General features: G+C 43.9%; 1 protein-coding gene across 7 annotated transcripts in view; it reads right to left on the bottom strand.

The window, feature by feature from the left end:
* dysf (dysferlin, limb girdle muscular dystrophy 2B (autosomal recessive)) overlaps positions 1-24,718 on the bottom strand; it is a 394,877-nt gene that overhangs the window by 363,743 nt on the left and 6,416 nt on the right. For 6 of the 7 annotated variants that reach the window (XM_063047171.1, XM_063047168.1, XM_063047167.1 and 3 more), the window contains exon 1: positions 6,575-7,425. The exons of the other annotated variant lie outside the window; for it this stretch is intronic. In XM_063047171.1, the coding sequence (XP_062903241.1) occupies positions 6,575-6,668 (94 nt within the window). In that variant the 5' untranslated portion in view covers positions 6,669-7,425. Of the gene's footprint in view, positions 1-6,574; positions 7,426-24,718 lie in introns of those variants that run through there. 7 annotated transcript variants of the gene reach the window in all.

A 24,718-nucleotide genomic window follows, 5' to 3' on the forward strand; every position in this document is an offset into this window, starting at 1 on the left:
TAAGGCATTCTATTTCTCCCTTTCTGATGACATAGCCCAGGAATTTAAGTTTCCTTTCATTTAATGTTCTCATTAAAGATCTTTTTGTATGGGCACGTTGGAGTACTGTCTCATTAGTTACCCTATCTCTATATGATATTTTCAACATTCTTCTAAGAAACCACATTTCTGTTGCTTCTAAGTTTCTTTGGAGTTCTGGTGTTATAGTCCATGTTTCGGAAGCATACAGCAAGATTGACCAGATGTAACATTTTAGTAGCCTAAGCCTTGCTGTCATAGAAATGTGTCTGTTGGTAAAAATGGGTTTCATTTTTTGGAAGTTGGTTTTGGCAATGGCAATTTCTTTTTTTATTTCTACTCTACTTCTAGCATCTTGTGATATAAAGCTACCAAGGTAATTAAAGCTGGTCTTTTGTTCAATCTCTTGGTTACCGATGCACAATTGGCAGTTGGGAGTATCCTGCTGTTTTGATATTACCATACGTTTGTTTTTTTTACAGTTGATGGTTAGACCAAAATCTGCACTTGTTTGTACTACTTTGTCTAGGAGGATTTGCAGGTCTTCTGCGGCACTTGCTGTTAGGGTGGTATCATCTGCATATCTTATATTGTTGATGTTAACTAACACCTCCAACTTTTGTCCTATCTACGTCTTCTATTTCTTTGAGAATCATTTCACTACAGATATTAAATAATTCCGGTGAGGCAATGCATCCCTGTCTAACTCCTCTTTGAATTTTAGTCCAACTGCTTATATTATCATCAATTTTTACCGCCGCCATTTGGTTCCAATATAAATTTTGAAGCAGTTGTTGGTCCCTTCCGTCAATTTTTAGCGAGAATTTGAAATAATTTTTCATGTTGCACTTTGTCGACTGCTTTAGTGAAATCAATAAAACATAAAAAGAAATCATTTTGATAATCAATTGCCCTTTCTGAAAGCTTTCGTAGTATGAAAATTGCATTCCTAGTTCCTCTATCCTTAATAAACCCATATTACAGTTTAGAAGTTTCTGGTCTTAACTTGTTTTTAATACGACCCAAAACAATTCTCAACAAAATCTTTATTATGTGACTCATAAGACTGATTGTTCTATAATTTTCACAGTCAATAGTTCCAGGAATTTTTGGCAGAGTTATAAATAGTGATATTTCAAGAGATCGTCAGGCAATACACCAGACTCATATATGCCATTAAACAGTTCAAAAAGGATATCTATGCCCGGATCTTCTAGGGCTTATATCATTTCTACTGAAATTTCATCAGGTCCAGTGGCTTTACCACGTTTCATGCTTTTCATTGCTTTAGTTATTTCTTCTTTGGTAATATGTGGGACAGAATTAAGTGTTTAATATCTGGGGGTTCCCCTCTATTATATTCAAAAAGCTGTTCTCATGTTCTTTATCAGGATCTGCTAGTATGGATCCGTCTGCTGATCTTATGCATCCTGTAGAGGAGGTATTCTTAATTCCAGTAATTTCCTTAATTTTCTTGTGCATTTCTTTGCTGTTGTTAATACGGCCTTCGACTTCATTGCATTTTTGGTTCAGCCATTCTTCCTTTGCAATATTGCACAATTGTCTGGTCTGTCTGTCTGGCTCTCTGTATTGCACTTCATTATTCTTCACCAACCTTCTTTGTTCCATCAGATCTAAAATTTCTTTGGTTATCCACCCCTTGTTGGAGTGTTGGATTTCTTGTACTGGGATTATCTCCTCTGCTGATCGCTGTATAGCATATTTAAATCTGTCCCGAATAGGTGTTGTTTCGTTTTCGTTGAGGTGTTCTTCTACAGCTGTTTTGAATTGTTGCTTAAGTATGCTATCATTTTTAAGCACTCCCAACATATATTTCTTTCTCTTTTTTCCATGTTTCAGTTTAATTTTGTTTTGATGTTAGCTATTACTGGATGGTGATCTGAACCACAGTCTGCTCCTGGGTAAGCTTTAGAATTTATGATATTATTTCTAAAGTGTTCATTGATGGTAATGAAATCTATTTGATTCCTCGTTCTATCTCCAGGGCTAATCCAAATACACAATCTACGTGGATGGTTTTTATACCAAGTACTGGTGATCACTTGGTCGTTTCTGACACACCAATCAGTAAACCTATCTCCATTTTCATTTTTCTCCCCTAATCCAAAAGGTCCTATGATGTTACCAACCCCTTTCCTGTCCAACTTCGGAGTTAAAATCTCCAAGGACTAGTTTTATATCCTAAGCACCGTCGAGATCTTCATAAAACTTGTTGATATCCTTTTCATCTGCATTATTTGTTGGTGCATAGGCTCGGATTATGTTAATGTTAAAAGGGTTACCCCTTAATTAAACTAAAAGCAGTGGGTTAGATATCGCCCAATATCCCAGAAGACGTTTTGATACTTGTTTGTTTAAAATAATTCCAACTCCATACATATGCTGTTGACCTCCAGAATACATTATCAGAGAAGTATTCTTAGTGAATTTGCCACTGTCAGTCCATCTAACTTCTGACAGGCCTAAGATATCAATTTCCTACCTTTTTATTTCATTTAATGTGTTGTCCAACTTTCCTTTCTGGTAAAGTGTACGGATGTTCCATGTTGCTACCCTTAGCCTTCCCCTATTGCTTACAGTCTCTGGATGACAGTCTGGTGTCACCTGCAGCCCATGACTACCCCTACCGAGCGAGGTGTTGTTCTGTTGATTAGAATCAACCCCATTCACGCTGTTGTCTGGTTTCCTTCTTTTGTTTCCATGACTGACTAGGCAGAAATTTCAACAGTGGTTTGCCGTTGCCTTCTGTTGCCGCAGTGCCCATCTAACTAAAGCATTTGACCTTTACTGGTGTTCCCAATTGGGAATCATACACTGGACGTCACCCAACCTTTGCTGCTGTTGTACAAAGACAATCCTCCACCAAAGCTCGGAATCCATCTCCCTGCTGCCGGAGGCTTCAGCGATTTTAGGTGACACCACCACCATTAGTCGGGTTATTTTTCTGGCGCCAAACATTTGCCATAGACAGAGCTCCTTCAGTGAGACAGGGTGCACCCGGACCTGAGCCCGACGTGAAGTCAGAGTTGTCTTGGGTGGGAGAAGCTATATATTCGCTATTGGCATTTCCTGATATTTAGTCAGGACCCAACCACCTAGCGACCTTATGTTTCTTAAAACAGTCTGCAATCTCTCTACAAATTTATTTCTCTAAATCCCTCGGACTGTTGGGTGGTCTATAACTTAGCCCTATTAATGCCGTCAAACCTTCCTTATATTTCAGTTCCGCCCATAGCACCTCACTAGACGAGTTCTTCAGTCTGGCCTGACTGAGCAGTGCTGTGACATTTTCCCTGACTGGTAAAACTTCCCTTCCCCCTTCAATCCCTCCCATTTTGTCACATCTAAAATAACGGAACCCCGAAACATTGAGCTGGCTGTCCTGCCCCTCTTGCAACCAAGTCTCACTAATGGTTACAATATCATAATTCCAGGTGTTGATCCATGCCCTGAGCTCATCCGCCTTTCCTACAGTAACTCTTACAGCTCAGTACACTAGTTGCACAAATGCTCAACCTTTTGATTCCTGACTTTGAGTTGGCAGGAAGAGATTTGATTTGTGCTGCACTCTATTTTGCCCAGCATTGGTTATTTTAATGTCTGCAGAACAGCAGATAACTATCAGTTACCGTGATTCCTTCATGTCTGTCCTTCTCCCAGAGTCTGTTCTGGAGGTAACACAAACAGCTCACGAAAAATTCCACACGATCCCTAGCAGGGTGGGAATAGGTGCAGCCACAATCACTGCTACACAAAGGCAGCATCCCAGAATCCAGTTACAGTATTCAGCGAAAGGGTGTACAGAAAGCACTGAGATTCACCCCTTCCCACACGGAGAAATGGCCAAATTCCAGTCCACACATACAGGTAAAGACGTGTAGGATGATACTTGTGTGAGCACGCACACAGGCAAACTCAGACACCCCACTCACGCGCACACAGACTGAGATACACATAGTCACATACACATTGACACAGAGTCATGCACAGACACACACACACCTCTATCCACACACATCAATATACAGGAGGGAGATTGAAAACCTGACTGACTGGTGCCACAACAACAACCTGTCACTCAATGTCAGCAAGACAAAGGAGCTGATTATTGACTTCAGGAGGAGGAAACTGGAGGTCTACAAGTCAGTTCTCATTAGAGGATTGGAGGTGGAGAGGGTCAGTAGCTTTAAATTCCTTGGTGTGGCATTTCCGAGAATCTGCCCTGGGACCAGCAGATAAGTGCTGTTACAAGGAGGCAAGGTAGCACCCCTGCTCCCTTAGAAGTTTGTGCAGATTCAGCAAGTTTCCAAAAAATTTGGTGAAGTTCTATAGCTGCAGAGTGGAGAGCACCCTGACCGGTTGCATCATAGCCTGTTAAGGAAACACAATTGCCAGGAAGGGAAAAGTTTACAGAAAGTGGAGGATGCAGACAAATCCATCATAGGAAAAGCCCTCCTCATCATTTTTATTTCCATTACACCGCTGGCGTTTAGGGCAGCAATGAAGGTCCTCCATTTCTGGCGATGTTCAGGGCTTCTTTCGTCATGTCAGTAGCTTTCTCTCTGTTTTCACTACTGTCAGTCACACAGGTCCCTAATGAATACCACCACCCTCAGAAGTAGAAGGATTGTTCATTGCTATTCCCATAACAACTTTGTTTGACTAGTCAGGGTTGTTAGCCCCGAGCTGAAAATGCAAAGCTAGATGCCCTTGTGGTTTGGAGGCTCATCTGGCCTCTACCCTTTGACTTGGGTGATGCTACCCAGAGACGAAGCATAAAGCCCTTACTCCATTCAACATAGCTGTCTGGGCCATTGAAGCATACAAGCCTCCAAACCTCAAGGGCATGGTCCTAAGTCCCTACCATTGTGCACATTTAAATGGAGCGCTGCCACATGCAAGCAGTAGCCATCATCAAGGACCTTAGGTCCCACATCACCAGGTTCAGGAATAGTTATTACCTTACAACCTGAAGCAGTGTGGATAACTTCACTCTCCACAACCTACAGACTCACTTTCAAGGACCCCACGATTCATACTCTTGATATTATTTATTTATATATTTGTACAGTTTGTCTTCTGTTACATTGCTTATCACTCTTTGTGCATGTCTAGTTTTACATAAATTATATTGCATTTCTTTATTTTCCTGTAAAATGCCTGGAAGAAAATGAATCTCATTGTAGTGAATGGTAATATTTACACACTTCAATACAAAAATTTTACTTTGAACTTTGAAGCTTAGCCAAAGTAATATTAAAATTCTAAACCCTATTAAATAGTTGTAAAGCAAAAAACAATTGTGGATGCTGAAAATGTTATGCAAGTTGTCAATGGCTCACCTGGGGTCGATACAGAAGGTCGATTGGAAGTTTAGCCCAGGGTCTATGAGTCTGAGAGCCCACTGGGGAAATCCGAGGAAGAGAGGGAGGAATAGAGGAAAGGAACATGGGCAGATGGGACTAGCTCGCTGGGCTACAAATTCAGCACTGATGAGTTGGGCTGAATGGCCTGTTTCTGTGCGATATGACTCCCATGACAAAAACCAATAGAAATACAAAGCAGCACTTCTAAAATGGTTGGAGACTGTCAGAGTCTTGTGCTGAATCTCAGCTTCAAAGAGCTACCAGCTTCAAAATGAAACTGCGGCTTCCTCTCTATATATGGAAAGAAATTAAAAACTTTGGAGTTTTCCTTTTTCCTTCTGATCCTGGAAGGTGGGGGGAGAGGGAGAGGGGGTAAAGAGAGAGGGTGGGGAGAGGGAGAGAGAGAGAGGGGGAGAGAGGGGGGGAGAGAGGGGGAGAGAGAGGGGGAGAGAGAGGGGGAGAGAGAGGGGGAGAGGGAGGGGGAGAGGGAGAGAGAGAGGGGGAGAGAGAGGGGGAGAGAGAGGGGGAGAGAGAGGGGGGAGAGAGAGGGGGAGAGGGGGGAGAGGGGGACAGAGAGAGGGACAGAGAGAGGGACAGAGAGAGGGACAGAGAGAGGGGAGAGAGAGAGGGGGAGAAAGGGAGAGAGGGAGAGAGGGGGAGGGAGGAAGAGAAGGAGGGAAGGAGGGAGGGGGAAAGAGAGGGGGGAAAGAGAGAGAGGGAAAGAGGGTAGACAGAGACAGGAGCACCAACCCATTCAGCCATCCCCAGCATCCAGGTCGCTGTGTTGGAATGGTCCACATTGTATTCAATAAGTGAATCAAGAGCTGCAAATCTCGATAAACGCATCCACCGAGCGCAGTGGAAGAAGCTTTGCAAACTAAGTAATGAGCCTCCTGCCTTTGTTGTAACGTTAAGTTTCGCACTTAAAGAGCAGGATGGCGAGCGAGATCTCCCCAGGAGGTAGGCAGCCAGCCAGAAAGGGGCTGTGAAAACCCTTGGAATCGGTGCAGAGCTGTCACCGCCGCCAGACACAAAAAGCTGAGAGTCTGCCTCCTGAGAATTGAAGCATTTGCGGTGAAGCTTTTGCTGTGGGTCTGTGGGCGAACAGATCCCGTTAACCCGGCGCTCGCTCCCTCCGCCAGCGGCTGATTGCCCGGCTCCGTCCTTACCTCTGAAGCTCAGAGTGGCCACTGGATCGCTGTGTCTGCCGCTCTTTTCCACGTTGGGAAGGTTCCTCGCCGCAGACAGCAGACATCGCAACATGCTTCAACTTCAATGGGACGGAAAACGGAGCAAAATAGAGTCCAGAAGAGGGAAATTAGTCCAGGAGAGGCGCACCAGGACTGGCACGGTGCAGGGGAGTTGTCGAGGGTGAGTTTCGCCTTTTTCCGACACTCCCAACGGGGGAAACCGTTCGCTGGTAATTTCTTGTCCCGGGGGGAAATGACAATCCAAGCTCCTCCCAATAAATTTAGGAAAAGCTAGATACCTTTCATGATTTAACCCTTGAGACTCACGGGATTCTTAAGTTCAAAAATTCCAAGTAGATTTGTTACCGAAATATGAATGTAGCGTACAACTCTCAGCTTCGTCTTCATCACAGACAGCCACAACGCAAATCAGAATCATGGAACGAACTCATTCGGAGAAATAAAGCATCAAGCACCCGCACACCCGCCCGACAAAAAGGAATCTATTTCACTTCTCTTTGTTCCGGTTTCTCAGCCAAGACTGCAACTATGCTCGCTTTGACCGTCGAAACAGAGAAACCATCACTCACTCCCATATCATCATCAACATCAGGACTACGAAAGAACGGATAGAAGTCAGTCGACGTTTCAGGTCAACACCCTGCATCAAGACACAACAGTGTTTCTGCAGCACTGAAGAAGGGTCTCGGCCTGAAAAGTTTATTTCCACAGATGCTGCCTGACCTACTGAGTTGTTACACCGGAATCTGGAGAAACTTACAAACTACTAGAGGAATTTATTGGGTCAAGCAGTAACTGTGGGTCGGGATGCAGCTGTTGACGGGATGCAAATGCGAAGGGGTGTAGTACAGAATTTAACTGTTGATGCTCCAGGTCAAAACCCATCATCAGGACTGCAGACATATTGCTTATCCACTGTGATGACCTGAAATGTTGACAACTCCTTTCCTTAGAATCAGGTTTACTAACATTGTCGTACACCCACTGGCTTTATTAGACACACCTACTCGTTGATGTGATAATGAATTTTAAGACATGCTGCTCCATAGAAAACAACCCATGTTTGTCCACTGCCCTTTAATCCTGGTAAACCTCTGCACCCTCTCCAAAACCTCGAAATCTTTCCTATAACAGGGTGACCATAACTCCATGCAATACTCCAGCTGTGACCTAACTAGAGTTTTATAAAGCTGCAACATAACTTTCTAACTGTTGAAGTCAATGCCTCAACTACTAAAGGCAAACGTGGTTATTTGAGGTACTGTCACCTTCCTGTCAGACTGAACTAATCTGGCCAGTCCTGCAGAAGGGTTTCAGCCCGAAATGTCAACTGTACTTTTTTCCCCACAGATGCTGCCTAGCCTGCGGAATTCCTCCAGCATTTTGTGTGTGTTGCTCGGATCTCTGGTATCTGCAGATTCTCTCTTGTCTGGCCATTCTCCTCTGACCTCTCTCATTGACAAGGTGTTTTTGCCCACTGAACTGTTGCTCACTGGATGATTATTTGTGTTCTGGACCATTCTCTGTAAACTCTAGAAACTGTTGTACATGGAAAATTCCAGGAGATCAGCAGTTTCTGAGACACCCAAACTGCCCTGACTAACACCAACAACATTTCATGGTCCAAGTCACTTAGATCACATTTCTTTCCTAATTCTGATGTTTAGTCTGAAATACTGTACCTCTTAAACATATGAATGTTAGGAAAATAAAAGGATATGTATATTGTGTAGGCAGAAGGGATTAGTTTAGTTGGCTATTTGATTACTAACTTATTTGGTTTGGCACAACATTGTGGGCCAAAGGGTCTGTTCCTGTGCTGTACTCTTCTAAGTTCTATCTAATCAGCCAATCATGTTACAGCAACTCAATGCATAAAAGCATGCAGACATGGTCAAGAGGTTCATTTGCTGTTCAGACCAAACATCAGAATGGAGAAACAATGTGATCTAAGTGACTTGGATGGTGGAATGATTGTTGGTGCCAGACAGGGTGGTTTGAGTATCTCAGAAACTGCTGATTTCCTGGGAGTTTCACACACAATGGTCTCGAGAGTTTACAGAACATGGTGTGAAAAACAGTGAAATATCCAGTGTGCAGCAGCTCTGTGCCTGAAAATGCCTTGTTAATGAGACAGATCAGAGGAGAATGGCCAGACTGGTTCACGCTGACAGGAAGGTGACAGTAACTCAAATAACCACGGGTTACAACAGTGACGTGCAGAAGAGCATCTCTGAATGCACAACACATCAAACCTTGAAGTAAATGAGCTTCAGCAGCAGAAGACCATGAACATACACACCTCTCGTACCTAATAAAGTGGTCACTGAGTGTATACGACATGAAATTTATTGCTTTCTGGCAGCAGTACAGTGCAAGGACATAAAATTGCTATAAATTACAAATTAAATAATTAATGCTGGAAAAAAAAACAGAATAATAAGCTTCAACACACACAACATGCTGAAGGAACTCAGCAGGTCAGGCAGCATCTCTAGAACTGAATAAACAGCCAAAGTTTCAGGCAGAGACCTTCATCAGGAATAATGAGGTAGTGTTGATGGGTTCTTGGACCATTTAGAAATCTGATATCAGAGAGGAAGTAACTGTTCCTAAAATATTGAGTGTTTGTCTTCAGGCTCCTGTACCTCCTCCCTGAGGGTAGCAATGAGAAGATGGCACATCCTGGATGATGAGGGTCCTCAGAGATGGATGTCACCTTCTTGAGTCACTGCCTACTGAAGATGTCCTCAATGATGAGGAAGGTTCTGCCCATGATGAAGCTGGCCAAGCCTACAACTCTCAGCAGCTTCCATACCAATGCAACCAGTCAGAATGCTCTGCACCGTACAGTATATCTAGAGAAATTTGCAGGAGTCTTTGGTGACATAACAAATCTCCTCAAACCTACCATTAAGTAGAATCACTGGCTGTAATGAGCACCTCAGGCCTGTGCGGGGAGCCAGAGAGCACTGGGCTCTCTGGAGGAACTCACTCTTTGTAATACGGTCTGCTGGTGCTTTCTTTTAAGCTTGTTAAGTTTGTTTTGATAGGCTGAGGGATTCCCTGTTACTTGTACGATTTAACCGGATGCCCGATCAGCACTAATCGCAGGGTTCTAGTTTTGACAACGTCACATCTCCCGGTGTTGCTCGGCCAAGCCACCAATGTTCTGTTGGAATTCTTACAAATGAACTCTGGTCGCCGTCTCTACATTGGAGTCCACCTTTCCTCTGCACTTGGGTTCCAACATTGTGACAATGGCCTTCCTTGCATCAATACATTTGGGCCACATGCATAGCAACATTTGCAGGCTGCCCAGCACAATCCTCGCTGATTTGATTTGATGAAAACGAAGCATTTCACTGAATGTACATGTGGCAAAGTTCACATCTCCTTAAAACTTCTGCTCCCACCACCCCCACCAACCCATCTTAAAAGTTATGCCTCTGGCATCTGTCATCTGACTATCTGTGCTATCTTCTGAACTCATAATTTTATAAACTTGTATTAGGTCTCCCCACATCCTCTGACTCCAGAGAAAAACAGTACAAGTTTGTCCAACCTCTCCTTGTAGCACGAACTCTCTAATCCAGGCTGATTTCTGTGCCCTCTACAAAATCTCCACACCCTTTCTGTAATGGGGCAAGCAGAACTGCATGCAATACTCCAGATGTGGTCTAACTAATGTTCTCCACAATTACAACACGTCTTCCTGACTCATACTCACTCATACATACTCCTGACTGATGAGGTCAAGCAGACCATCTGCCTTCTTTGTCAGGCTACCTACTCACATGGCCACTTTCAGGAGCTGTGGACTTGGACACCAACACCCTTTATATATCAATGTTGTTTCGGGTCCTGCTTACAAACGTTTACGATGGTTACTCTGCCAGTGGGAAAATTTCACCACATTGTCACGAGATAACATTATGAGGGTTGGGGTGGAGATACATTTCCACCAAAGGATAGCCTGCAGATCACCCTTGGGAAAGGTGTAGCACCTGCTTAGCCCCACCCATCAGAAGTCGTGGGAGCAGGTGGTGGATGGTTGTATGACCAGCTCGTGCATATCACAAGTCCTGGTTATGCAACCACTGATGCCAGGCAGCCAGTCTCTGAAGAGTATTGATATTACATAGAAACATAGAAAATAGGTGCAGGAGTAGGCCATTCGGCCCTTCGAGCCTGCACCGCCATTTATTATGATCATGGCTGATCATCCAACTCAGAACCCCGCCCCAGCCTTCCCTCCATACCCCCTGACCCCCGTAGCCACAAGGGCCATATTTAACTTCCTCTTAAATATAGCCAATGAACTGGCCTCAACAGTTTCCTGTGGCAGAGAATTCCACAGATTCACCACTCTCTGTGTGAAGAAGTTTTTCCTAATCTCGGTCCTAAAAGGCTTCCCCTCTATCCTCAAACTGTGACCCCTCGTTCTGGACCTCCCCAACATCGGGAACAATCTTCCTACATCTAGCCTGTCCAATCCCTTTAGGATCTTATACGTTTCATCAGATCCCCCCTCAATCTTCTAAATTCCAATGAGTACAAGCCCAATTCATCCAGTCTTTCTTCATATGAAAGTCCCGCCATCCCAGGAATCAATCTGGTGAACCTTCTTTGTACTCCCTCTATGGCAAAGATGTCTTTCCTCAGATTAGGGGACCAAAACTGCACACAAATCTCCAGGTGTGGTCTCACCAAGGCCTTGTACAACTGCAGTAGTACCTCCCTGCTCCTGTACTTGAATCCTCTCGCTATAAATGCCAGCATACCATTCGCCTTTTTCACCGCCTGCTGTACCTGCATGCCCACTTTCAATGACTGGTGTATAATGACACCCAGGTCTCGTTGCACCTCCCCTTTTCCTAATCGGCCACCATTCAGATAATAATCTGTTTTCCTATTTTTGCCACCAAAGTGGATAACTTCACATTTATCCACATTAAATTGCATCTGCCATGAATTTGCCCACTCACCCAACCTATCCAAGTCACCCTGCATCCTCTTGGCATCCTCCTCACTGCTAACACTACCACCCAGCTTCGTGTCATCTGCAAACTTGGAGATGCTGCAATTAATTCCCTCATCCAAGTCATTAATATATATTGTAAACAACTGGGGTCCCAGCACTGAGCCTTGCGGTACCCCCCTAGTTACCGCCTGCCATTCTGAAAAGGTCCCGTTTATTCCCACTCTTTGCTTCCTGTCTGCTAACCAATTCTCCACCCACACCAATACCTTACCCCCAATACCGTGTGCTTTAAGTTTGCACACTAATCTCCTGTGTGGGACCTTGTCAAAAGCCTTTTGAAAATCCAAATATACCACATCCACTGGTTCTCCCCTATCCACTCTACTAGTTACATCCTCAAAAATTGGTTGGGGTGACCTGTCTTCTAAAGACACTGCCCAGCAGAAGGCAAACCACTTCCGTAGAAAAATTTGCAAAGAACAATCATGATCATGAGACCATGATCGCTTACTTCAAATGACACAGCGCATAATGATGATGATGATGATGAACATCATGAAATGATATCAAAAATCCCCACTATCCAGCCATGCCATCTTCTTACAGAACCATCTCGCAGGAGATACAGAAGCCTCCTTCTGTACCTACTGCCTGAAGAGAAGATACCTCTTACCTTCCTATCATGTCCGCCTTGTGCCCACCCCCCTTCCTTTTCTCCCATGGTACAATCTACTTTCCTATCATATTACTTTTTCTTCAGCCCTTTACCTTTTCCACCAATTACCTCCCAGCTTCTTACTTCAAAGTTCAAAGTAAATTGATTATCAAAGTGCATATTTGTCACCATATACAACACAGATATCCATTTTCTTGCTGGCATACTCAATAAATCCATAATAAAATCAATGAAAGACTGAACCAACTTGGGCATTCAACTAGTGTGCCAAAGACAACAAACTCTGTCAATAAAAAAATAAAAATAACAATAATAGATAAATAATCAATAAACATTGAGAACATGAGATGAGGGGTACTTGGAAGTGAGTCCATTGGTTGTGGGAACATTTCAATGATGGGACAGGTGAAGTTATCCCCTTTGGTTCAAGAGTCAAGGGGTAATAACTGTTCCTGGACCTGGTGGTGTGAGTCCTGAGGCTTCTGTACCTTCTTCCTGATGGCAGCAGCAAGAGCATGGCCTGGATGTTTGCGGGGTGGGGAGGTGTTGTCCTTGATGATGAACGCTGCTTCCCTGCGACAATGCTCCATGTAGATGTGCTCAGTGGTGGGGAGGGCTTTACTCATGATGGACTCGGCCGCATCCACTACTTCTTGTAGGATTTTCCATTCAAGCGATCAACAGGATAGAAGCTGTCCTTGAGTCTGAGGTATGTGTTTTCAAGCTTTTCTGTCCAGTGGGAGAAGGGAGAAGAGAGCACATCTGGGTTGGGTGAAGTCTTCGATTGTACGGGCTGCTTTACTGAGGCAGCAAGAAGTGTAGACGGAGTCTCTGGTGGGGAGGCTGGTTTCCGTGATGCACTGAGTCCTGCAGTTTCTTCCTTGTAAAAACTGTATAATTGACGTTTATCCTTCTCCAGTGAATACTACTTACCTGAGGCAATGTGCCTATGATGCTCTGTCAGCTTCTTGTTGTACCTCTGTGCACCTGTGCATGTAGGGACTTGCACATAATGTATTAAACTTGGCTTTGGCTTAGATGTCCATCCTTTTTAAGATATTTAAGATCATGAGACTCAAGAGCAGAATTAGGCTTTTTCGGCCTATCGAGTCTGCTCCGCCATTTCATCATGGCTGATTTATTATCCTTCTCAACCATATTCTCCTGCCTTTTCCCCATAACCTTTGAAACCCTGACTAATCAAGAACTGATCACCTCCACTTTAAGTATACCCAATGACTTGGTCTACACACACGTCTGTGGCAATGAATTTCACAGATTCGCCATCCTTTAGCTAAAGAAATTCCTCCTCACCTCTGTTCTAAAGGGACATCCCTCTATTCTGAGGCTGTGGCCTCTGGTCCTGGACTCCCCCACTATGGGAGACATCCTCCCCACACCCACTCTACCCTGGCCTTTCTGTATCCAGTAGGTTTGAAGGAGATTCCTCTCTTTCCCACCCCCCCCCCCACCATCGATTACAAGCTCAGAGACATGAAATGCCCCAGATACATTAACCCTTCTATTCCCAGAATTGTTCACGTAAACTTCCTCTGGGCTCTCTCCAGCACATCCTTCGTTAGATATTGGGCCTGAAACTGCTCACAGAATCCCAAGGGCAGCAGAGACTGGGGGAACCAAGGCAGAGGGTGGTAGGTGGAGTGGGTAGGGAGGGGGAATTAAGATAAACATAAATCATGATTTCACTGAAAATCAGAAGAGGCTCAAACTTATAACAGCACCCGGAGCCAGAGAACTAGAAGGAAGATCATAAAGCAAGAGATCTATAGAGATTGGCACTGTAATCACCAGTTAATAATAGATCCATAATTACAGGGTTTGTCTGAGATCACCAAACAGACTGGAGCAGGTCTGAGTCCTGAACTTTAAGAAGCATATTAAATCTATGAGTTTAATCCTTGGACATAGAACATTGAACACTGCAGCATAGTACAGGCCCTTCAGCCCACAGTGTTGTGCTGACCTTCACACTACTCCAAGATCAATCTAACCCTCCCCTCCTACATAGTCTTCCATTATTTTTCTTTCATCTATGTGCCTATTTAAGAGTTTCTGAAATGCCTTTAATGTATCTGTCTCTAACACCAACTCTGGCAGCACATCCTACAAACCACTCTTTGTGTGCAAAAACTGACCTCTGACATCCTTCTATACGTTCATCCAAACACCTTAAAATTATGCCCCCTGGTATTAGCCATTTCTGTCCTAGGAGAAAGTCTCTGACTCTCCACTCGATCTATGCCTCTTATCCTCTTTATAAAGTCCCCTCTCATCTGCCTTTGCTCCAAAGAGGAAGAACCCTAACTTGCTCAACCTATGAATCAGAATCTGAATCATAATCTGAACCTCATAGGAAATGAATCACTGAAGCCCTCCAGAAGATTGAAGATTCAAATTTATTTGTCACATGTACATTGAAACATACAATGTACAGTGAAATGCAACATTTGCATTCAGAACCAACGTACCCGAGGATGCGCTGGGAGCAGGCCACAAGTCCCATCACACATTCCGGCGCCAAGATATCATGCCCGCCATTTTCAGCAGAACAATGCAGACCACGAGAAGCAACAAAACAACAACAACAAAGCAAAGCAACACACACAAAACGCTGGAGGAACTCAGCAGGTCAGGCAGCATCAACGGAAAAGAGTAAACAGTCGACGTTTCGGGCCGAGACCCTTCAAGAGGACCCCGCTGCTATCCCTCCTTCCCATGCACATGCACAGTCCTACAACCCCAGAACAGGTTGTCTTTCACCTCCAGCCTCCAGGGAACTCTGACTCGGGGTTGCAGACACATCAGCAGACTCACAGGGATTGACAGTATTGGAAAACTCTGAGCCTGGGGTTCCAGAATAAGCTGGCCAGTTGGAAGGTGATGTGAGTCAGACAGTGGTGGTAGATGGGATGTTTCTCAGATTGGTGGCCTAGACCAGTGGTGTGCTGCAGCAGTTGGTGCTGGGGGAGTCTAGGACCAAAGTGCATAACCTCGGTCCCTTTAGAACGGAGATGAAGAGAAATTTCTTCAGCCAGAAGGTGGTGAATCTGTGGAATTTATTTCCACGAACAGCTGTGGAGGCCAGGTCAACCATATTTAAAATGGAGGTTAATAGGTTCCTGTTTAGTCAGGGTGTCAAAAGGAGCATGGAGAAGGCAGGAAAATGGAGTTGAGAGGGATAATAAATCAGCCATGACGGAATGACAGAGCAGATTCGATAGCTTAATTCTGCTTTTATGTCTTATGGTCTTCCACTTAGAGATGACAACAGCTCTTCCATATCAAGCATTACACCACCAAATTTTGCCACCACATCCTCTCTTACTCTGAGTAATTGGATGCAGAGGGTTCATCATTGCTGTAAGATTCCCTTTTCTAATCCGAACCTCCTTCCTCCAGCGACTCACATTCTCAAAACAAACTTGCTCAATTAATTCAGCCCTCTCACTTCCCATTTCACTTCCCCACTGCAGCTCAGACCACCACAGGGTTTGGAAGCTGAGGGATATCGCAAGCTTACTTCAAGGCTGCCCTTGTAATTCAGTGGTTCAATTTAATATCAGAGAACGTACACAGCATACAACCTGAAATTTTTACTCTTCACAGACATCCATGCAACAGAAAAAAACTGCAAAGAATAACAGAAATGTCAGAACCCCAAAGCCCTCCTCCCCCTCCCAAAGTAGCAAAAGCATTAACCCCCTTACCCCACCACACAAGCTCTCAAAGATACCATGATCTCAAGTCCATCAAAAAAACTACAGTCCACCCCAACACTTCAGTATCTTAGACAGGCGCTCTCTCCCTTGTGAGGGAGAGAGGTTGCTCCTGCAAACAGTGAGAGGAGGAGCGGAGACCAACAGATCAGTGTTCCGATGTGAAGATCTTCTGTAATGCTTACTTTACTTTTGGCCAGTCACTAGGGTTTCCAAACCACAGATTTATTTATTTGGCAAAGTTTATTCAACGTGGTTTGTGGACTGGATCTGCCATTCATAGTTTACGTTATATGTGTTTCTGATTTCTGCTTACTCCTTTTTCATTGCTATTTTGTGCAATTTTGTTCAGGGAGGATTTGCTCTGGGGCCTGCAGTCAGTGACCAAAACAAGGCTAAGCTGATATGAACTAAATTAAAATGGCTGATGTTCTTGCTGTGTTTAATGCAGGTGGGGGCTTGGGGGGTTGATGATTGTGTTGCTGTTCTTTTTTTTCTTGGTTTTCTGGCTATCTGGAGAAGAATAATCTCAGAGTTGTATACTTGGATAATAAATGAACCTTTGAACTGATCATTCCTAGACTGTTTCAAGGACTCTGCGGTTTGATGTTTAATTCAGCGGGAGGAGAGAGTGCAGTGCTCCCCACATGCGCAGCCCTCCAGTGAAAATGGTATCGTATCCGTTAAATAGGGGCCGTGGACAATTATGATTTGATGGAGACAGACGTGAAAGCACAGAGGAACATCCGGAGAAATTTCTGAAACGCAAGTTCGCTACTGTTGTTACTGCACGGTCGGGAATCTTCCGGAGGGAAGGCCTCAAAATCTCCGGCTTTGCCTGCTGTTGGCGACCGAGATTGAGGTTGAATCGCTCGGATAGAGATGGTGCTCGTTACTCGGTGTCGGAGAGCTGATCGGAGGCTCGAAGTTTTCGGACAACTCAGAGTCGGACTGTGGTCGGGCACGGCAGGGAGAGTTTTTCTTCCTTCTCCCGTCTGCGTGAGACGTGGGACATTTGAGGGACTTTGAACTTTTTACTGTGCTCATGGACTTCTTCATCAAGTTATGGTATTGTTGCACTGTTGTAACTATATGTTATAACTATGTGGTTTTGATAGTTTTTTCAGTCTTGGTCTGTCCTGTGTTTTGTGATATCACACCAGAGGAAATATTGTATCATTTCTTACTGCATGCATTACTAAATGACAATAAAAGAGGACTGTGTGTCCTCATAATCTAAATAAAATTCCGTGTGTTATTTGCTCACTTTTTGCCATTTGCGTGATGTGTTTTTTTTTGTAGATTGGGGATTTGATGTTTTTCTTTGAATGGTTTCCATGGTGTTTCTTTCTTTCCTGGGTGTCTGTGGGAAGACAAATTTCAGGATTGTATACTGCATACATACATTGATATTAAATGTACTTTGACTTTGATGTTCAAATGAGAGGGGATAAGTTAACATGAAATGTGCAGGGCAAGTATTTACTTACAGGGGCGGTAGTGGAGGCAAATATGATAGTGGTATTCAATAGGTCCTTAGATAGGTCAAGAACGTTGGGATATGACATTATCTAAGCAGAAGGGATTAGTTAAATTATGCATTTGATTACTAGTTTATTCAGGTTGGTACAATATTTTGGGGCCAAAGGCTGGGGGCTGGGGAGGCTAGAGTAGGCCCATAGCCTCAGTTCATCACACAGTAGGGCAAATTGCTGAGAAGCTCCCAGATACGGAGTGTGGAGCAGACACACAGCCTCAGCACCAGGGAGAGAGGAGTAAACAGCATGGAAGTGTGAGCAGAATCAGCCAAACATTATACCCTACCCTATCAATATCCCAGCGGGCACATTTAATAGGGCTGTTAGCGAGGGTTTAAACCAATTTGGCAGGGGGTGGGAAGCGGAGTGATAGGGTTGAGGAAAGAGAAAACAGAAAAAAATCAAAGATGGCGTGCAACAGAAATTATAGAAAGCACAGGTAGGAGATGAGGCTTAATCACAGCCAGTGGCATGAGTTACAGGGCAATAGAGGTGTGGTACAGTTAAAACAGAAAGCAACAAATACTGGACTGAAAGTGTTACCTTTGTAAGGAATAAAATGGATGATCTTGAAATTCAGCCACAGATTGGCAAGTATGATGCTGCGGCCATCTCTGAAACTCGGCTAAAGGATGGCTGCCATTGGGAGCTGAACATCCAAGGATATATGGTGTATCGGAAAGATAGGTTAGTAGGAAGAGGGGTGGTGTGGCTCTGTGTATGAGAAATAATAATTAAATCATTAGAAAGAGATGACATAGGATTGGAAGTTGTAGAGTCTCTATGGGTTGAGTTAAGAAATGGCAAGGGTAAAAAGACCCTAGTGGCAGTTGTTTACAGGCCTCCAAACATCAGCCGGGGTGTGGATTACAAATTACAGCAGGAAATAGAAATGGCATGTCAGAAAGGCAATGTCATGATAATCATTGGGAATTTCAACGTGAAAGTGGATTGGGAAAACCAGGTCAGTACTGGACCTCGAGAGAGAATTTGTAGAATGTCTAAGGGATGGCTTTTTAGAACAGCTTGTTGTTGAACCCACTAGGGGATCAGCTGTGCTGGATTGGGTGTTGTGCAATGATCCAGAGGTGATAAAAGAGAGCTTAAGGTTAAGGAACTTTTAGGGAACAGTGATCACAATATGATCAAGTTCACAACGAAATTTGAGAGGGAAAAATAAATCCAATGTGTTGGTATTTCAGTGGAATAAAGGAAATTACAATGGCATGAGAGGGGAACTGGCCGAATTTGACTGGAAAGGGACATTTGCAGGAAGGACAGCAGAGCAGCAATGGCTGGAGTTTCTGCAAAAACATGAGGGAAGTGCAAGATAGATATATTCCAAATAAGAAGAAATTTTCAAAGGGAAGAAGGACACCACCATGGCTGAAAAGTGAAGTCAGAGCCGAAGTAAAAGCAAATGAGAGGGCATACAAGGAAGCCAAAGCTATTGGGAAGATAGAGGATTGGGAAGCTTTTAAAATCTTGCAGAAGGAAACTAAGAAGGTCATTAGGAAGGAAAAGATGTGTTATGAAAGGTTAACTGGCGACTAATATCAAAGAAGATACTAAAAGTTTTTTTAAGTATATAAAGAGTAAAAGAGAGTTGAGGGTAGATATAGGACCAACAGAAAATGATGCTGGAGATATTGTAATGAGAGATGCAGAGATGCCGGAGGAACTGAATGCGTATTTTGCATCAGTCTTCACAGTGGAAGACATTTCCAGTATACCGGACATTCAAGAGTGTCAGGGAAGTGAAGTTTGTGCAGTGAAAATTACGACTGAGAAGGTGCTCAGGAAGCTTAATAGTCTGAAGGTGGATAAATCTCCTGGACCTGATGGAATACACCCTTGGGTTTTGAAGGAAGTAGCTGGAGAGATTGCGGAGGCATTAACGATGGTCTTTCAAGAACCGGATGACTGGAAAATTGCAAATGTTACTCCGCTGTTTAAGCAGGGTGGGAGGCAGCAGGAAGGAAACTATAGACCTGTTAGCCTGACATCAGTGGTTGGGAAGTTGTTGGAATTGATTGTTAGGGATGAGATTACGGATTACCTGGAGGCACATGACAAGATAGGCCAAAGCCAGCATGGTTTCCTGAAAGGAAAATCCTGCCCGACAAACCTACCACAATTCTTTGAGGAAATTTCAAGCAGGGTAGACAAAGAAGATGGAGTAGATGTGGTGTACTTGGATTTTCAGAAGGCCTTTGACAAGGTGCCGCACGAGGCTGCTTAGCAAGATAGAGCCCATGGAATTACAGGGAAGTTACTAGCAGGGATGGAGCATTGGCTGATCAGTAGAAAACAGAGAATGGGAATAAAAGGATCCTATTCTGGCTGGCTGCCGGTTACCAGTGGTTTGCTGTTGGGACCGCTGCTTTTTACGCTGTATGTCAATGATTTGAACTACGGTATTAATGGATTTGTGGCTAAATTTGCTGTTGTTATAAAGATAGGCGGAGGAGCAGGTAGTGTTGAGGAAACAGAGAGCCTGCAGAGAGACTTAGATAGTTCAGGGGATGGGCAAAGAAGTGGCAAATGAAAGTGGCAATTGGAAAGTGTATGGTCATGCACTTTGGTGGAAGAAATAAATGGACAGACTATTATTTAGATGGGGAGAGAATTCAAAATGCAGTGATGCAAAGGGACTTGGGAGTCTTTGTGCAAGATACCCTAAAGATTAACCTCCGGGTTGAGTCAGTTGTGAAGCAGGTAAATGCAATGTTGGCACTCATTTATAGAGGCATAGAATATAAAAGCAGGGATGTGATGCTGAGGGTCTATAAGGCACTCGTGAGACCACACTTGGAGTATTGTGTGCAGTTTTGGGCTCCTTATTTTAGAAAGGATATACTGACATTGGAGAGGTTTCAGAGAAGATTCACAAAAATGATTCCAGGAATGAAGGAGTTTCTGTATGAGGAACATCTGGCAGCTTTTAGGCTGTATTCCCTAGAGTTCAGGAGAATGAGGGGGGATCTCATAGAAGCATTCCGAACGTTTAATGGCCTGAAAAGATTAGATATGGCAAGGTTAGTTCACATGGTAGGGGATTCTAGGACAAGAGGGTACGACTTCAGAATTGAAGGACATCCTTTTAGAACTGAGATGGGGAGAAATTACTTTAGTCAGAGAGTGATACATTAGTGGAATTTGTTGCTACCAGTGGCTGTGGAGGCTAAGTCATTGGGTGTATTTAAGGCAGAGATAGATAGGATCTTGATTAGCCAGGGCATCAAAGGGTATGGGGTGAAGGCAGGGGAGTGGGGATGACTGGAAGAATTGGATCAGTCCACAATTGAATGGCAGAGCAGACTCGATGGGCCTGCTTCTGCTCCTATATCTTATGGTCTTATGGTCTTTTCAGTCCATCTGGGCCGACATTTCAATTGTCCAAAACACCAGATCATCCCCTGTACGCATACAATAATAGTCGTCAAGTCAAATTTATTTATAAAACACATTTAAAAAGAACCCATTTGACCAAAGTGCTGTACAATCCATAACAGGTAGCTAAAATCACAAATACAAGAAACACAGATATAAACAACAAGGCACACAGCTTATAGGCACAAAATAAACAACACATGAGCCTAAGCACAAGCCAAAAAATCAGCCACATCAGGAAGATTCAAATGCGAGTGAATAAAGGTAAGTTTTGAGCCTGGATTTAAAAGAGTCAGTGGAGGGGGCAGATCTGATAGGGAGGGGAATGCTGTTCTACAGTCTAGGGGCTACAACAGCAAAGGTGCGGTCAGCCCTGAACTTAAATACAGATCGTGGGACAACCAGGAGCCCCAAGTCAGCCGACCCGAAGGACCTGGAAATAGAATAAGGGGTTAGAAGGTCTGCAATAAAGGAGGGGGCCAGTCCACTTGGGGCTTTAAAAACAAACAGGAGAACCTTAAAATCAATTCTAAACCATACTAGTAGCCAGTGGAGAAAGGCCAGGATAGGAGTAATATTGTCCCTCTTCCGGGCACCTGTCAGGAGCCTGGCTGCGGCGTTCTGAACCAGTTACAGGCGGGACAGGGACGACTGACTAATCCCAATATACAGGGAGCTGGAGTAGTCCAAGTGGGAGGATATAAAGGCGTGGATGACTTTCTTGAGATCTTTGAAAGAGAAACGATTTGATTTTGGCAATAGTATGAAGCTGGTAAAAAACTGGCTTTTACTACTGCATTAACTTGCTTGTCAAACTTAAAGGCAGAATCAAATATCACACGAAGGTTTTTGACATGGGGTTTGAAAAGGGTGGACAGGTTACTAAGACTGTTGGTAATCACTTTGATGGAGTCAGGGGAGCCAAATAGGACAACTTCAGACTTGCCTTCATTCAGCTGTAGGAAGCTCAAGGCAGTTCATGAGGCTGATTAGATTTGACTAGACCTTTGTTTCAAGGGGAGATAAACCAATTTATTATCAGTAAGGATTTTTCAGTGCAAAAGAAAACACCAGGGATTTAAATTCCTTAAATAAGTAAATACAGCAACTGAGATAACCTGTGGCTCCAAACTTCAAACTGGTTTTGTCGCAGCACTGGCTCTGCTGTGTCAGTCCCAGAGTTAATGTTAACTCCGAGTCATTCTGACCGTAGTGCAGTGGTCTGATTTCATCAGAGCAGCTGCCATTTATCATCAAGGTCGCCTGTTCCAGACAATGCCACACACTGCAGACAGGGACAACTGCGAAAATAATCAGAAAATTGCTGACAGGAATCACCCGGGTATGGGCAGTTAAAACAAAATGGGCCAACAGGATCAGTGTGAATAGGTAGTATGTGATGGTTAGCATGGTTCTGGTGGGCAGAAGGCCCTTTTTCTGTGTGGATAATGATTCCAGTACAGGTAGGTCCAGAGCAGGGGTTCCCAACTTTTTTATGTCATGGACCAATATCATTAAGCAAGCAGACTGTGGATCCCAGGATGGAAACCCCTGGGAAATTAGCTGAGGTAGACACGTACAGTGGCCACTCTGGTACCTAATAAAGTGGCCAATGAGTGCATGTTCATGGTCTACTGCTGCTGTAGCCCATCCATTTTAAAGTTCGATGAGTTGTGCATACGGAAATGCTCCTCTGTACACCACTGTTGTAACACATAGTTACTATCACCTTCCTGTCAGCTTGAACCAGTCTAGTCATTCTCCTCTGACCTTTCTCATTAACAAGGTGCTTTTGCTCACAGAACTGCTGCTCACTACCTGTTTTTTGTTTATCACACCATTCTCTGTAAATTCTAGAGAAAATGTCAGGAGATCAGCAGTTTCTGAGATACTCAAACCACCCCATCTGGACCAACAATTACTCAATGGTCCAAGTCACTTAGATCACATTTCTTCCCCTTTCTGATGTTGATCTGAACTACAACTGGACCTCTGAACCATGTCTGCATGCTCTTGTGCATTGAGTTGCTGCCACATGATTGGCTGAATAGATATTTGCATTAATGAGTAGGTGTACAGGTGTACCTAATAAAGTGGCCACTGAATGGATTATTAACATTTAAGCATTTGGATAAGTATATGAATAGGAAAATTTTGGAGGGATACAGGCCAAATAAGGGCAAATGGGACTAACTTCGATGAGCAACACACACAAAATGCTAGAGGACAGCAGGCCAGGCAGCATCTATGGAAATCAGTCAAAGTTTCAGGCTGAGATCCTCCATCAGGACTGGCCTGCTGAGTTCCTCCAGCATATTGTGTGTGTTGCTTTAGATTTCCAGCATCTGCAGATTTTCTCATGTTTGTAACTGAGATGAGCACCTTGGTTGACATTGACCAGCTGAGCTGAAGGGCTTGTTTCCAAGATGTAAGACTCCATAACTCGATGATTATCACTTAAATGAATTGCCCATAATGTGCCCAGGACACATCCAGCAACAATCTCCAATGGCCAACCTGGGTAGACAATTCAGAATTCTGGCTTATTCTGGCTTTTTCTCCTTTCCAGTCCTGATGAAGGGTCTCAGTCCGAAATGTCGACTATTTATTCCTCTCCATAGATGCTGCCTGACCTGCTGAGCTCCTCCAGCATTTTGTGTGTGTTGCTCTGGATTTCCAGCATCTGCAGAATCTCTTGTGTTTACATCCAGCAGAAGCTTTCTCGATCTCTGACCCAATTTGCTAACCCTAAATTATGAGACTGTGATGCCTGGTTCTAAATATACAGCTGGGGAAATGTCCCTGTATACGCAGATCATTTTTATTACATTTTAATGACATCACTGCTCAGTCTTCGAAACTCAGGAGGTTGAGAACGTAACCTGATCAATCTCTCTGCATTTGACAGACCAATCATCCCAGGAAACAGCCTGGTGATTATTTGCTGTGCCTGTAATGTATTTAATATCTAAGTAATATTGTAAATATATTGTTCAATAAAGCATTCAATGTTATTTATATAATTCATCGTGGATTATATGTAAAAGTACATTACACCACCAGGTCACATGTGAGTGCCTTACTAAAGTAAAACTGAAATGTACACATTTTCTCAGGTTCCTTTGCTTTTCTTTGGATTAACTTTTGGAATTAGAAAATCCAACAGTGCCCCCCTGCCCCGCAGTCCTCTTTTATTGTCATTTAGTAATGCATGCATTAAGAAATGATACAATATTCCTCCGTGTGATATCACAGAAACACAGGACAGACCAAGACTGAAAAACTAACAAAAACCACATAATTATAACATATAGTTACAACTGTGCAAGCAATACCATAATTTGATGAAGAACAGGCCATGGGCACGGTAAAAAAAAAGTTCAAAGTCTCTCAAAAGTCCCACATCTCACGCAGACGGGAGAAGGAAGAAAACTCTCCCTGCCATGCCCGACCACAGTCCAACTCTGAGTCGTCCGAAAACTTCGAGCCTCCGACCAGCCCTCTGACACCGAGCACCATCTCTGCCGAGCGCTTTGACCCCAGCCCCGGCCGCCAGCAGCAGGCAAAGCCAAGGATCTGGGGCCTTCCCTCCGGAGATTCTCGATTGCACAGTAGCAGCAGCAGCAAAACGGGCATTTCAGAAGTTTCTCCAGATGTTCCTTCGTGCATCTCACGGTTGTCTCCATCAAATTAGAATTGTGCACAGTACCCTATTTAACAAATACGATATCACTTCACCGCATTGCGTCTCGCTGCCATCTTCTCCTCCCACCT

This window comes from Mobula hypostoma, chromosome 4 (genome assembly GCF_963921235.1).
Source record: "Mobula hypostoma chromosome 4, sMobHyp1.1, whole genome shotgun sequence".
Taxonomy (NCBI): Eukaryota; Metazoa; Chordata; class Chondrichthyes; order Myliobatiformes; family Myliobatidae; genus Mobula; species Mobula hypostoma.